This window comes from Erythrolamprus reginae, chromosome 1 (genome assembly GCF_031021105.1).
Source record: "Erythrolamprus reginae isolate rEryReg1 chromosome 1, rEryReg1.hap1, whole genome shotgun sequence".
In the NCBI taxonomy this organism is placed as follows: domain Eukaryota; kingdom Metazoa; phylum Chordata; class Lepidosauria; order Squamata; family Dipsadidae; genus Erythrolamprus; species Erythrolamprus reginae.
Window position 1 is genome coordinate 280,638,729 of NC_091950.1, and position 15,827 is coordinate 280,654,555.

At 41.2% G+C, this 15,827-nt stretch overlaps 1 protein-coding gene across 1 annotated transcript in view; it reads right to left on the minus strand.

Moving 5' to 3' along the window:
* IMPG1 (interphotoreceptor matrix proteoglycan 1) overlaps nucleotides 1-15,827 on the minus strand; it is an 87,764-nt gene that overhangs the window by 39,817 nt on the left and 32,120 nt on the right. Inside the window, exons 6-8 of the mRNA XM_070764165.1 lie at nucleotides 13,496-13,542; nucleotides 10,612-10,764; nucleotides 79-137 (exon numbers count right to left, since the gene is read on the minus strand). Of these exons, the coding sequence (XP_070620266.1) occupies nucleotides 79-137; nucleotides 10,612-10,764; nucleotides 13,496-13,542 (259 nt within the window). The remainder of the gene's footprint in view (nucleotides 1-78; nucleotides 138-10,611; nucleotides 10,765-13,495; nucleotides 13,543-15,827) is intronic.

Sequence of the window (15,827 nt, forward strand, 5' to 3'; positions counted from 1 at the left end):
AAAAGGCAGGATATCACACGGTAAATAAATAATCACAACAGCTTTGTTACTTTAAAAGCAAAAAGCAGTAACACTTACCTAAATCCCAAGACTCGAATTTCTTTGAAACCTGCAAGTTTTTCAAATATCTTTTGCATCTATTGGAGAGAGAGAAAAAACAAAACAAAAAACCTGAAAGCAATTATGTGCTCATTCCTCAGTTAGAGGAATTAACAAATATTATCTAAAATGTTTTATTTTGTATTTACCCCCAGCAGACCCTGTTCTAATATTTGTAAAATTACAACTTTGAAATTTAAAAAGAAATTCCTTGTTAAGGTTTTTTTTTTTAAAAAAAACCTTGTTTCTGTTCTATAATTAATAGGGCACCAAGAGGCAGGACTTTAAAAAAATCATATATGACCATATATAATTAAATCATGTAAAGTTTATATCACTGCATTTTCTAGAACAGCTTTTCCTAACTTGAGCCCTTCCAGAGGTGGATTCCATTTATCTTTGAAGGAAAAATACATTGTGCATAAAATAGTTTAAATTTTGTTTTCAGAAGATCAATGTCTGTTGCTCAAATTCTGTTTTCAGAAGATAAGTATTTCCTGTTTTTAAGTTTTGTGTCTATTGTTTAAATTCTGTTTTAAGGAGATAAGTATTTGCTGATAAGTGTCTGTTGCTCTTGTGGAAGGGACAGTTACCCAATTCATATCTCTTTAGGGTATATGATAAACCATATAAGGTACGTACTATTCATCTTTAGGAGAAAGGAAACATGATGTAGACCATATTTAGACAAGGAATTCTGTGTACCTCTATCATAGGTTGAGGAATTCTGTGTAATAGTATATAACCTGCTCTTTAGCTTCTGTATAAGTGTCTCTTCCTATGAAGAGTACCCGCTTTGCAAACCATTTTTGGTATACCCAGAGAGAGAATAAACATTTCTGTTCTCTTTGTCCAAACGTCTCGTGTCAACTTTTTCATCAAATTTCAGCGCACACCTTTACCACTTGTTTGCAACGCATGTCTCCTTGTACTACTTAACATGCTCAGAAGGTGGATTCAGCCCAAAACACAGCTGAGGAGCAGATCAGCTGTGCTTTGGGTGAAGAAATAAAGATCAGCATTAACCCAGGGACAGGTGGGAGGGCCTTTTTCAAGAGAGAATGAGGAGAAGCAAACACAGGAAAATTCGGCAAAAATTCAGAAAAAAGGTGGCAGCCTGCACAGACTGGCAACGACAGAACCAGATCCATGACACCAACATTATGTCATCAGCAGGTCACTAATGGTTCAGGTGATCTGGTCCAAACTGGGAGGAACCCACCCCTGACTTTAGTTCTCTTTATCCTCCAATGCCTTCACCAAGAGTAGCATAAAGAAAGCAGCTTTTGACTCTATCTGAAGGAATGCATAACGGACAAATCTACAAGTGCCTATCCCATTGATTAATGCTTCACTCTGCAGATATACCTTCAAGAGAAGTGAAATTAGATATAATGTCAGTCCAATTTTATATAGATTTAGGCTCAAACTGTAAAGATTTATTTATTTGTCTGGAATCTCATTTTAAAATGGAAAAGTGAATAGCCCATAGCATAATAGTGGACATATAGATTATTAATGCTGAAGTTTAATATGCAGCAAAGTTAGGGAAAGGGTTTTCTCTACTATACACTTTACAGGGAAACATACTATATTTCAGGAGAAAATGTTAAGTTCTTTCAAAGCTGTTTAAAGGAGTCTTATATTCAAATCAAACTGCAAAAAGAATGATCTGCCAATTTATTTAATAAATCAGGGCCTACAGGCCTGATGTGTCATACGTAGGCCATGCCCTCCCCAATTCTGAGAATGGGAAAAACATCACGAAACATCACATGATGGCAATATGGCACTGCAAGTTTGATACCCATGTATTAGATGTTCATTATTATTTTTATTTATTTATTTTGTCCAATACACAATAATATACAATGAAGCTTATAGAGATATAGGAGAGAAGATATAGAGATATAGGAGAGAAGATATAGGAGATATAGGAGAGACTATAGGACAGGGGACAGAAGGCACTCTAGTGTGCCTATGTACGCCCCTTAGTGACCTCTTAGGAATCTGGAGAGGTCAACCATGGATAGTCTAAGGGTAAAGTGTTGGGGGTTAGGGGATGATACTACGGAGTCCGGTAATGAGTTCCACGCTTCAACAACTCGATGACTAAAGTCATATTTTTTACAGTCAAGTTTGGAGTGGTTAATTAAGCTTGAATCTGTTGTGTTCTCTTTTGTTGTTGTGGTTGAAGTTGAAGTAGTCTTTGATAGGCAGGACATTGCAGCATATGATCTTATGGGCAATACTTAGACCATGTTTAAGGCATCGTAATTCTAAGCTTTCAAGACCCAGGATTGTAAGTCTAGTTTCGTAGGGAATTCTGTTTCGGGTAGAGGAGTGAAGGGTTCTTCTGGTGAAGTATCTTTGGACATTTTCGAGGGTGTTAATGTCAGAAATGTGGTATGGGTTCCAAACAGATGAGCTGTATTCTAGATGGGTCTGGCGAAAGTTTTGTAAGCTCTGGTAAGTAGTGTGAGATTGCCAGAAGCTACATAGGATTAGATTAACAACTCTTGAGGCCTTTTTGACAATGTTGTTGTAGTGGGCTTTGGCACTTAGATCTTTAGTTATTAGTATTCCAAGGTCCTTGACCGAGTGGGGATTATCTCTGATAATTTGTTTATTCAGTTTGTATTTGAAGTTCTGATTCTTTTTGCCGATGTGTAGGACAGAGTATTTGCTGGTTGAGATTTGGAGTTGCCATGTGTTGGACCAGTCAGAAACTGAGTCTAGATCTTTTTGTAGAGTAGTTGTGTTTTCAGTGGTGTTGAAGAGTTTTACATCATCTGCAAAAAGAACACAGTTGCTTGTGATGAGATCGTAAAGGTCATTGATGTAGAGAATGAAGAACGTAGGTCCCAGTACACTACCTTGGGAGACACTGCTTTTAACAGGAACGGGTGTGGATATGGAGCTTCCTATTTTGACCACTTGTTGTCTGTTTGAGAGGAATGCAGTAATCCAGCTGTGGAGGGATCCTGAGATGCCATAGGATTTGAGTTTTAGAAGTAGTTTGTCGTGGACCACTGAATCAAAAGCTTTGCAGAAGTCAATATAAATTGCATCTATAGTTTTTCCTTGGTCAAGATGAGTTGTCCATATGTTTTTGCAGTGGAGGAGCTGTATTTTTGTAAGTCACTCAAGGCAGCATTCATAATACAATTTCTTCCTATTTTCCTCACAACAACAATCCCATGAGGTAGCCTGGACTGAGTGACTGGCTCAAGGTCACCCAGCCAGCTTTCATGTCTAAACTGGGACTAGAACTCACAGTCTCCTGGTTTCTAGGGCAGCACTTGCAATTTCTGCTTAGTGTTCAGCTAAGCAAGCTTTGATTCACTACTTGCTGACTCTCAAGGATTTAATGAAGCATTAGTTAATCTTTGATAATGATACACACTTTTTATCTAGCTCAGAGGAAAGAGAATAATGGCCCAAGAATGATCAGAGAAAATGCATGTTTTGGGTTTTCTGGCTCATCAGTAGTTAATTGCATACAACAGTTATACTTAAATTGACCATCAGGTTTATTGCTTCAATAGAATTATTATAGAGAATTGTCAGATTAATTCCTGATGGGGAGGGGGTCAAATAATTTTTCTTAAGTGCTTGGAGCTCTGCTGACTAGCTAGATCTGCAGTCTGTTATAGGGATATTGACAGTATGTGTTATTTTGGTGGAGAAACAAATGTCATGTCTATCTCAGAACATTAAAAGATATGGCAAGCAGGACTGTAGAATCAGAAATCTGTATGTTATGATCTGTGGTGATGGATCTATGTTCTAATGTTTTTTTCTATTTAAGATTCTGTCCCCCAAAAATATCTGCATTTGTTTTTATTTCCAACATTGTGCAACCTATGGATCTTTCACAAGTAAATTCCCATAGATCCCCTCTTTTTACAAATATTCTTTGATGCCATTAAATTTTATTTTGTTGTGAACATTTAAAACAGATATTTTCCCAAATAAGCTATTTTGTAACATAAAAATCTTTTTTCATATTCAACTTTCCAAAACATGCATTTTTTTAAAATAAAAAAATATATCTCACAAATGTTATCTTGCTTTTATCAAATATTTTTCTGGGCAAGAGGAAGAGAGATTTCACATAGGAGGGTCAAACTGGTGGCCAATGGGTTGAATGCGCCATACAGTAGCCACACCCACCCTAGCGCCACAAAGACAAAAAATGCTTGATATGTCATGATACATCATGTGACATAATCAGATTTGACATCTGTGCATTAATTGAACTATCCATTCAGAAGGAATCTATATTAACAGATCTGTGGTATATTTTTCCACCACTTTACTCTCTAATTTATTATTATTATTATTATTATTATTATTATTATTATTATTAATTAGATTTGTATGCCGCCCCTCTCCGTAGACTGTGTTAGTATCTCATAATACATAAAAAGAATTCAAGCTTGACGTCTCTTCTTGGGTGTGCATATTTTTCACAGTTGCAAGATTTACCAAGGGAATGTTATGAATAAACATCTAATATTTAAGGAAATACCAATGCTGTCTTGCTTTCACATATCATGATCTAAATATTAGTTTTGTTTGGATAGATTTTCTGTGAAACGGTTGAACCAATATCATTTATTTTATTTATTTATTAGATTTGTATGCCACCCCTCTCCAAAGACTCGGGGCGGCTCACAACAATAAAACACAGTACAAATCCAATAGTTAAAAGAATTTAAAATTATATTTCTAATGAAAGCTATCCCTAGTGAAATATGTAGCAGGTAAAATCCCCCATACTAAATATATTGCCGCATGATGTAATGGCATCTGTTATTACCCTGATCTAACTAAACTCATACTGGTATACCAATAGGTAATTATCCATTGATAATTATTTCTTCCCCATAAGGTATTCAAATTTCCTAATCTTTCTCCTCGCTTCCTTTCAAATTTATGTCCAATAACAATTCACATCTGTGCAGATGCCCATAACACGTGTCTCAATCAGTGAGACAGATATTCTGACAGAGTTGAACTATTTCTCATGCTAAAATTGAATTCAGTATTGGTTTACCATAGGTGGTCATTAGTCTTTATTTCATTTTGTTTCCATCCCTGAATGGGGAATAGGGAAAGGTTCAGATAATAAAGGGAATATTTATTTATTACTTAGATTTGTATGCCGCCCCTCTCCGAAGACTCGGGGCGGCTCACAACATGTAAAAACAAATCATAAGCAATCAGACAAATTTAAAATATTTAAATATTTAAAAACCCCATATGCTAACAGACACACACACAGACATACCATGCATAAATTAAACGTGCCCAGGGGGAGATGTTCAGTTCCCCCATGCCTGACGGCAAAGGTGGGTTTTAAGGAGTTTACGGAAGGCAGGAAGAGTAGGGGCAGTTCTAATCTCCGGGGGGAGTTGGTTCCAGAGGGCCGGTGCCGCCACAGAGAAGGCTCTTCCCCTGGGGCCCGCCAACCGACATTGTTTAGTTGATGGGACCCGGAGAAGGCCCACTCTGTGGGACCTAATCGGTCGCTGGGATTCGTGCGGCAGGAGGCGGTCTCGGAGATATTCTGGTCCGATGCCATGAAGGGCTTTAAAGGTCATAACCAACACTTTGAATTGTGACCGGAAATTGATCGGCAGCCAATGCAGACTGCGGAGTGATGGTGAAACATGGGCATACCTAGGTAGGCCCATGACTGCTCTCGCAGCTGCATTTTGCACGATCTGAAGTTTCCGAACACTTTTCAAAGGTAGCCCCATGTAGAGAGCATTACAGTAGTCGAACCTCGAGGTAATGAGGGCATGAGTGACTGTGAGCAATGAGTCCCGGTCCAGATAGGGCCGCAACTGGTGCACCAGGCGAACCTGGGCAAACCCCCCCTCGCCACAGCTGAAAGGTGTTGTTCTAATGTGAGCTGTGGATCGAGGAGGACGCCCAAGTTGCGGACCCTCTCTGAGGGGGTCAATAATTCCCCCCCCAGGGTAATGGACGGACAGATGGAATTGTCCTTGGGAGGCAAAACCCACAGCCACTCCGTCTTATCCGGGTTGAGCTTGAGTCTGGTGACACCCATCCAGGCCCCAACAGCCTCCAGGCACCGGCACATCACTTCCACCGCTTCATTGACTGGGCATGGGGTGGAGATGTAAAGCTGGGTATCATCCGCATATTGATGATACCTCACCCCATGTCCTTGGATGATCTCGCCCAGCGGTTTCATGTAGATGTTAAATAGCAGGGGGGAGACGACCGACCCCTGAGGCACCCCACAAGGGAGAGACCTAGGAGTCGACCTCTGTCCCCCCACTAACACCGACTGCGACCGGCCAGAGAGGTAGGAGGAGAACCACTGAAGAACAGTGCCTCCCACCCCCAGCCCCTCCAGCCGGTGCAGAAGGATACAATGGTCGATGGTATCGAAAGCCGCTGAGAGGTCAAGGAGCACCAGGACAGAGGATAAACCCCTGTCCCGGGCCCGCCAGAGATCATCCATCAACGCGACCAAAGCGGTTTCCGTGCTGTAACCGGGCCTGAAACCCGACTGCTGGGGACCTAGATAATCGGCTTCTTCCAAGGACCGTTGGAGCTGGAGTGCCACCACCTTCTCAACAACCTTCCCCATAAAGGGAAGGTTGGAGACTGGACGATAGTTATTAAGCACAGCTGGGTCCAGGGAGGGCTTCTTGAGGAGGGGGCGCACAAGCGCTTCTTTATAGAGTGATGGAAAAACTCCCCTCCCCAAGGAAGCGTTGGTAATCTCCTGGGCCCAGCTCCGTGTCACCTCCCTGCTGGCCGAAACCAACCAGGAGGGACACGGATCCAGTAAACAGGTGGCGGAACTCACAGCTCCAATGGCCTTGTCCACTTCATCAGGTGTCACCAGATCAAACTCTTCCCAGACAGGTGGACAAGTACGTGCCCCAGTCACCTCGACTGACTTGTTGTCAGTCGACTCTGTTTTACAATTGGAGTCGAGGTCGGCCCGAATCCGAGCGACTTTATCAGCGAAAAACATGTTAAAATCCTCGGCACTACTCTGCAAGGGCTCCCCAACTCCCCCCTGATTAAGAAGGGAGCGGGTCACCCTAAACAGAGCGGCCGGGCGGGATTCCGCTGATGCAATCAAGGCGGCATGGTACGCGCATCTTGCCGCCTTGAGCGCCACTTTGTAAGTCTTAATAAAAGCTCTTACAAGTGTTCGGTCGGATTCAGACCTACTCTTCCTCCATCGCTTCTCTAGACGTCTCTTTTGGCGCTTCAACTCCCGGAGCTCCTCGTTGAACCATGGGGCTCTACGGGGTCTAACGCCTCGGAGAGGTCGCAAAGGCGCAATCCGGTCGAGAGCCTCCGCAGCAGCCGTGTTCCAGGCCTCCGCAAGAGACTCCGCCGAACTGTGGACGAGTGCCTCTGGGATAACCCCAAGCGCCGTCTGAAAGCCCTCTGGGTCCATCAGGCGTCTGGGGCGGAACATCTTCATTGGTATAAAAATCTTATTGGTATAAAAATAGCCTGGCTTCAGGGTTTCCTGCCTTGGTAAGCTTCAGGTAACTACAAACAGTTGTACATGGAATAAATTTGAATAAAATCTAGTGACTTAAAAAAAAAAATCAATCAATTAATTAATTTTATTGGTTTTGTATCCCGCCCCTCTCCGAGGACTTGGGGCAGCTTACAACATGTAAAAACAATACAATTTTAAAATCCAATAATGACTAAAACCAACCAGTCTAAAACCCCAATTTAATTAAAAAACAGTCATTCCAATCCGCCAATATACTTTCCATTCAACATACATTCATCCATAGGCAGAGACTGATGATTAGTGTCTCCAGGCCTGTCGGCACAAGTGAGTCTTCAAATTCTTATGGAAGGTGAGGAGGGGGGGGCAGTACGAATCTCGGGGAGCTGATTCCAGAGGGCCAGAGCCCCCACAGAGAAGGCTCTTACCCTGGGCCCTGCCAAGTGACATTGTCTAGTTGATGGGACCTGGAGAAGGCCAACTCTGTGGGACCCGACCAGTTGCCGGGGCTCATGTGGCAGAAGGTGGTCCAACTACAAAATATGATGGCTAGAATTGAAGTTGATTGTTCTATGGTTTTATCTTAGTATTTTATCACCTTCACTAGTCCAGAGTTGACTTGTAGGTCCAGCTATAAATACTAATACCAATTTATAAGTTTCTTCACAATGTTAGAAAAATATTTTTTAAGATTCTATCTTATCCTTGAAATGATCTCTGATACTTGGCTCTAGATTTAAGCAGGGTGAGTGGCTACTTTGTAGACCTTTTCTACATTTTTCTAGCAGCTATTATTGGAATTTTTGATGGAAGATTTCAATGTGAAATGGCTCTGTAATTTACCTTGTGTAACTCACTGATATTATCCATTACTTAAACATGATGAAGTGTTCACATTACGTGCTAATTATTTTATCAGGATAAAGTACTCTGTACTTGTAGCACTTTATGTAATAATGAAATATCCACAATAATTGAATTGATGCATCTTTTATTCTTCAAATTGCTTTGCAGGTTTTTTTAACAGACTGTAGTAATGATATTAAAATCATATAATAACAGAAACTGTTCATATGTTTAATTACAGTAATATTTAATTTAAGCATTACCAACTTTTGCAGTTTAGAAAATGCTGGGAGAGGCTTATTCACAAAATGGGAATGCTACTAGCCATTTTCTAAAGCCAACACAATCAGAATGATATTCCTTTATTACAGTGGTTCTCAACCTTTCTGATGCTACGAACCCTTAATACAATTTCTGATGACCCCCCAACCATAAATCTAGTGCCAATTCTCCAACAGAGCTTTAAGCTGATTGGCAGGAAGGTCAGAGGGACACCCCCATTGTAAACGCCTGATTGGTCGGATTGTAAAAATATGTTCCAAGGTGCCAGAATAGAAGCTTTAGTTCCCAACACCATGGGAAATTTGTCTTTTCCTATGGTCTTAGGCGACCCCTGTGAAATAGTCAGTTGACCCCTCAAAGGGGTCCCGACCCCCAGGTTGAGAACTACTGCTTTATTATTTTGTCCCTTTTTTCTGTTCAGGGAGAATATTTCTAATCCAGGCACAGAACAATTAGAACTGACCATAATTTTTGTTATCTAGGGACATTTATAGTGCCCGTTCATAGCCCTAAGATGGGAAATGAACAAGATCCTAATTGTTAAAATATACTAACTCTGGTTTGCTACTCTTAGCCCTTCCCTGTGCTACAACGGCACGCTGGTCCATAAGTGCACCAGCTTGCCTTCCGTCCCCTGTCCTAATGTTTCTCTCTTACTAGTATCATGTCTATAAACATTGTTATATCTTTGTATACCACCAATACATATTTGACAGAAACAAATTAAATAAATAAATAAAGATATGGGACCAACTCCATTTTGTGAGCAGGGACAAAGTTGGGTTAAGTAGCTTCACCCTTGTGGTAATTGTGGAGAATTATCTACATATCTGAGCAGACATCCATAAGAAGATATTGTTAAGTGGAAATGAATCTATAGTCTGTTTCTGCTTATGTGCATATATCTCTTTATTCTAGTGCACAAATAAAATTATGTTACCATTTCCTTGTAAAATGAAGCATCTGTCCTTACTGATCATTACACATGGTAACAATCTGACAGTGACTAGAATGTTTTTGTAAAAGTTTTTAATTTTTCTCCACATCAGAAACATACATAACAATCACATATACCTTAATATGCATACAACTAAAAACAGTAATATCATAACCTGAATTACATTCCGGTTTTAATATTATTATGCAATTTATCTCAATCTTCTCACTCTCCACTCCCCTGTTTCTATCTCGGGTGGCATTTCACCTCTAGGTCAAGCATAAGACAGTGCACATTCACTGTACTAATCACATAACTGTGGGATGCTACATCATAAATACAGGCATTAGTTGTAAAGTTCTTTTTGCAGCACCATCATAAGTATTGAACGAACATTGAATGAGGCAACCAATAAACAAAGACTACACATACCAGGGTGTCAAACTTGATTTCATTGAAGGCCACATCAGGGTTGGGGTATTGAGGTGGGCATGGCCAAGGTGGGCATGGTCAGCTTGACATCACTCGTGTCGGGGGGGGGGGGGGTTTCCTGTGGTAGCCCAAGCGTTCTGCCAGCAAAAATGGTCTCCTGAGTTCGGTTTTCACCTGTGACAGCCTTCTGCAATCCTCTGCTAGTGAAAATGGAGCAGCCCTCCTGAGCTCTATTTTTGCTGACAGGGTGGCATGGTTTGCTGTTTCCAGGGTGGCATGGAGGCTGGATCTGGCCCCTGGGCCTTGAGTTTGACACCCCCTGACCTATACATTTAACTATGGCCTAGCAAACCAGAAATATATTTTTTATGTTTTCAATAAGCACAATATGAAAACACCTCTATAAGATGTTTCCTTTAAAAAAAATAAAAGACAACAGACTTCATCTGGCAAGGATAGATTCTATTATTATTGAGGAGTGCTTTACCTGGACTTGATATTTTGCTGCTAGTTTCTGATACAGAGGAGAACCTGGGTTATTCAAGTCTGGTGTATATTCCTGGTTGCTGAGAGTGACACTGAACTCCACCGTTTGCTCCACAGGCAGCTTGGAAATGATGTTTGGTACTTCTGGCTTTAGCTCCCAACAGAACAAAAGAGGAAATCAGTTTCCAACCTACTTCCAGAAATCCCAGAATACACTTTACACGAATATGAAATTCATCCTCTGAGTATCTTAAGCAGCAGTGGGGCCAGCCAGAGATGGTATTTGCCGGTTTTCTGAAGTTCTCAAAATTTCTGCTATTGGTTCACTAGTATCAGTATACTGAACCGGTATTCAGTCAGAACTGGCTGTGAAGCCCCCTCCCATTTTCACTAGGGGGAAAAGGGGGGGGGGTCATGTGACAACAATGTGATCCAGTGATTGGCTAAGGCTTAGGAATGGGGGTGGCTAGGAACCAATACAATTGTTAGATCATTACTAAAATGTTTATTAGATATTTCTTACGTATCTTGACTTATCCCACCACCAACCTTAGTGAAATTGTATAAAGCTTTCTCAATTCGTTTGTTTTTGGTTCCTAGGCATTTTCTGACCAGGTCTCCTTTTCTTGAAATGCTTCAAAGGGAAACAAAACCTGCATATTGTTTTCTTCACTGGCTTTGGCCTCAAGCACAGACCCAAATTGGGGACAGCACATATACAATTGATAGTGTTCCTAATGTTATTCCCATCAGTTTATGTAAAAGCTCCTACATATTCATTTTCTATCCATGTGTTCCAGTTCTTTGTTTTTTTTAAATTAGCTAGTGCAAAAATCAACCTTTTACCCAGGGTTTAAATGTAAAGCACATCTGAATGGATTCAGGGGAGCATGATAATAAGGCCATTTGATCTGCTGCCTCACTCCAAAGTGAGAAAATGCAGGCAGCAGTGTTTGCTTTCTTTGTTTGTTATCAGTTGGTACCTACATTCTCTACTACTTTCTTATTATAGCAAAAAGGCCAAAAGAAGAAAAACCTCTCCTGTTATTGCTAATTGATACATAAAATCTATACCCAGGGAGACTCAAACACAAGAAATGCATCCAGCAAAACCCTGTTTAACGTTAAGGGGATTGAAGTAATTCACTTATTGGAGTTAGAAAGGATTATTCAAACACAGGTACAATTCTGATATCATGGGATATCTCTGGAACTTGTATTATTGAAGGTGCTAGTTACAATACGGCTCAAAGCACGTGACGGCTGTTTGGAATAAATTTCTAAAGGGACTGCAGAGAGAGAGCAAAATAAAAGCTGAAATACTAATCAAGGGAATATCTTTCATTTTACAGGCAGCAAACAAAGGGAGACATGAGAGGCTTAGAAATTAGCTAAATACCATGGTGGAGGAAATATAGCACTAAAGCCAGAGAAGAAAGACCATGGAAATGCTTCGCTGGTTTGTAGGAGTATTAGATTTGAGATCTTGCATTTCTACTATGTAGAAAAGAAGTTAGTTGTATAATAAGGGTGAAAAAATGCTATATTTGGACATTGGTGTAGTCCTTCAATGTCTGTTTCTGTTTCTCAGGCATAGCCAAGCAACATCATTCACAATTAGCTGAGAGAAGAGACCCTAATCAATATGTCCTTTCTAAGTGAAGGGAGGAGAGGAAAAATAGGTACTGGAGATCCTTGATCTCTAAACTTGATAATTTTAAGACTTGTGGACTTCAATTCCCAGAATTCCCCAGCCAGCTGGGAATTGAAATCTACAAGTCTTAAAATTACCAACTTTGGAGACTTCTGAGCTAGATCCAGAAATGGGTTGATACTGGTACGATACAGTTCTACAAACTGGTAGTGGCAGTGGCACGAGCATGAACTGGTAGTGATGGGAACCCATCACTGTCTAGATCACCCTGTGAATTCTTGGGTTGGGAAAAGGAAGTGTGACCACTTTAACAGAACAGAAGAACAGAAGAACAGAAGAACAGAAGAACAGAAGAACAGAAGAACAGAAGAACAGAAGAACAGAAGAACAGAAGAACAGAAGAACAGAAGAACAGAAGAACAGAAGAACAGAAGAACAGAAGAACAGAAGAACAGAAGAACAGAAGAACAGAAGAACAGAAGAACAGAAGAACAGAAGAACAGAAGAACAGAAGAACAGAAGAACAGAAGAACAGAAGAACAGAAGAACAGAAGAACAGAAGAACAGAAGAACAGAAGAACAGAAGAACAGCCATGCTGAATCAGGCCAAAGCCCATCGAGTCCAACATTCTGTGTCACACAGTGGCCCAACAATTGTCCATGGGGATCTTGAGCAGAAAGAGAAGGCAAAACACTCCTTTTCCCTTGGCCCCCAACAAATGGTACTCAAGGGAATCCTGCCTGCCTCAACCAACATGGAGGCGGCACATGGACATCCGTTTTAATAACTACCGAAACACTTGGCATCCATGAATCTGTCTAATCCTGCCTTGAAGCTATCCAGGTTGATAGCTGTCACGACCTCTTCTGGAAGTGAATTCCATAAACCAACAACCCTCTGGGTGAAGAAATATTTCCCTTGATTTGTCCTCACTTTCTTACTTATGAGCTGTAGGGAGTGCCCCCTCGTCCTAGTATTGTGTGATAGATAAAATAATTTTTCTCTATCACAAAGAATTTTTCTCTATCCACCTTTTCTATCCCGTGCATGATTTTATACACTTTGATCAAGTCACCCCTTAAACGCCATCTTTCAAGGCTGAAGAGACCAAGGCGTTGCAACCTGGTTTCATAAGGGAGGTGCTCCATTTCCTTGATCATGGTTGTTGCCCTTTATTTCACTAGAATAGATTAGAATAGAATAGTAAAGATAATGCTAGTGACTCCTCACCTTTCCTGGCGTTTTGGTGTCATTGACAATCTCATTCACAAGGGTATCTGTAGAGATCATTGGGAAGCAGAAATAAAAAATAGCATTAAGGAAATCTACCAATATGTGCCTTTTTATGACAATCCAGTATTATGGGAATTCAGAGCAAAAATAATATAACTGAATTGTTTTCTTTGGAAAATAAGTTAAATAAATGTTTAATCAATCAAATTTAAGCAACCAACGAAAACAAGCCTCTATTAACTTGTTATTTAATTCTATGAAAAAAATATTTCTTTTTGCAAATTATTTTTGAATAGCCTCACAGATTTCCTTTGCATGATAAATATCACACAATTAAAATGTTGCTGTTTAAAGTGTTAAAATATTTCTCAAACCAAGTTTACAATAAAAAAACCGATCCCATTACATTTCTTTTGCACCATTTACTGCATTTCCATTCTCTGAATTATGTGCTTAGACCAGTGTTTTTCAACCAGTGTGCCACGGCACAATAGTGTGCCGTGAGATATGGTCAGGTGTGCCGTAGGGAAATTAGAGAATGCTACAAAAACCACCTAGGTCACATGTCAGCCCTTCAACGAGGGTGAGGCCCTGCTTTCTTAGCAACTCCCCTTAAGTGGGAGTGGCAGCTGGCATGTACAACCACTTTTCAGAAAGAGGAAGCAAAAGGCCGAGCCTCGGGAAAAGGGGGACGTGGGATTCAGGAAGTGTGCATGATTGACGGGGTGCAGCTCAATAGGTGTGTGGCAGTCCCCCTCAGCTTTCCCAACTCTCTCCAACCATGGGCGGGGGTGGAACAATGGGAGGAAAAGGAGATGGAAGCAGGAAAATGGCAGCAGCGTTGGCAGCAGTGGTGGTTTTAACGGTGGCTTCGGGCGGTGGCAGTTCATGGCAGGGAGCGGAGCCCACAGCCTGCTTCCCTGCGCTGCTCCTACTTGCAATTCTTTCATCCCTGTGTGAGTCTCAGGCATGTCGTATTGGGCAGCTGTGGAGCTGGGGGGGGATGACAACTGAGGGGAGTGCAGATGGAAGGAGAGGCTTCTTCTTCCTCGGAGACCCGCCGCCCTCTTAGCCAGACGTGGTGTGTGCCGGAGGTAGAGGAGGAAGACCAGCGCTACTTTGCCTGGGGTGCAATGGGAAGGAAAAAGAAGAACGCCAGGCTGGCCGCTGGGCAAAAGGCGAAGGGAGTGGAGGGCAATGCTGCTTTTGTAGGATGGATTGGAGGGCTGGATAGAATGGAATGGAATGGAATAGAATAGAATAGAATAGAATAGAATTCTTTATTGGCCAAGTCTGATTGGACACACAAGGAATTTCATCCTGACCACTAGCGTGGAACCAATAGCAGGCCACCTCTCATCCACACCTAGGAAGGTCCCTGCTCGGGCTGCTGTGCACTTGTCATTGTGTGGCTGCAGTGAGTAGTTGAAGCTGCTACTCCTCCCCATGGTCCCGATTTCTTATCCTGGTCAGGACTGGAGGTAAATGTTGCCACCACTAGATGAAGCCTCAGCCACAGCTGGTTATGTCTATCCTGATGGTGTATATAGATATTTGATTTTTTTCTTTTTATAAGAGGGTGATATACAATGCATCAGCCGCCCCGAGTCTTCGGAGAGGGGCGGCATACAAATCTAAGTAATAAATAAATAAATAAATAAATAAATCACAATGTTATCTATATTGTATATGGCCTCCTGAAGGGTCGTTTTCTTAAAGAGCTCAAATCTCTCTATACACCATCAAAACAGACAGAACCAAGGCCCCTGCACCCAGCTGACACTATATGTATAATATGTACTGTGTTAGAGTGTCATTTTGGGTCATTTTGGTTGGTGGTGTGCCCCAGGATTTTTTAAATGTAAAAAATGTGCCGTGGCTCGAAAAAGATTGAAAATCACTGGCTTAGACAATAAGAGGCTGGTACGATCAGTGATGGGCTGCCAAACTTTTTACTGCCACACTGTGGGCGTGACTTATTTTGTGGGTGTGGCTTGATGGTCATGTGACTGGGGTGTGTGTCTTAAAGGTCATGTGACTGGGTGGGAGTGGCTTACTGACCAAGATAAGTTTTCAGGTAGGTGCTTAGACTCTTTTTCAGTTGATTAAGTCACATTATTTAAATAGCCACAAAAGGGAGAAATGATAGACAGCGTTATTTGTTGAGGAGCACAGTAACATTTTAAGGTTTTTTACTGAACCCACAAGGTTCAGTATGATAACAGATTAGGCAAGTAGCTCAATTTTCTTTAATTGCTATAAAAGTTTACTTCTAGACAATGATTAAAATGAATGAAGCATTTATGGATAAAACATACCATTTAATTAT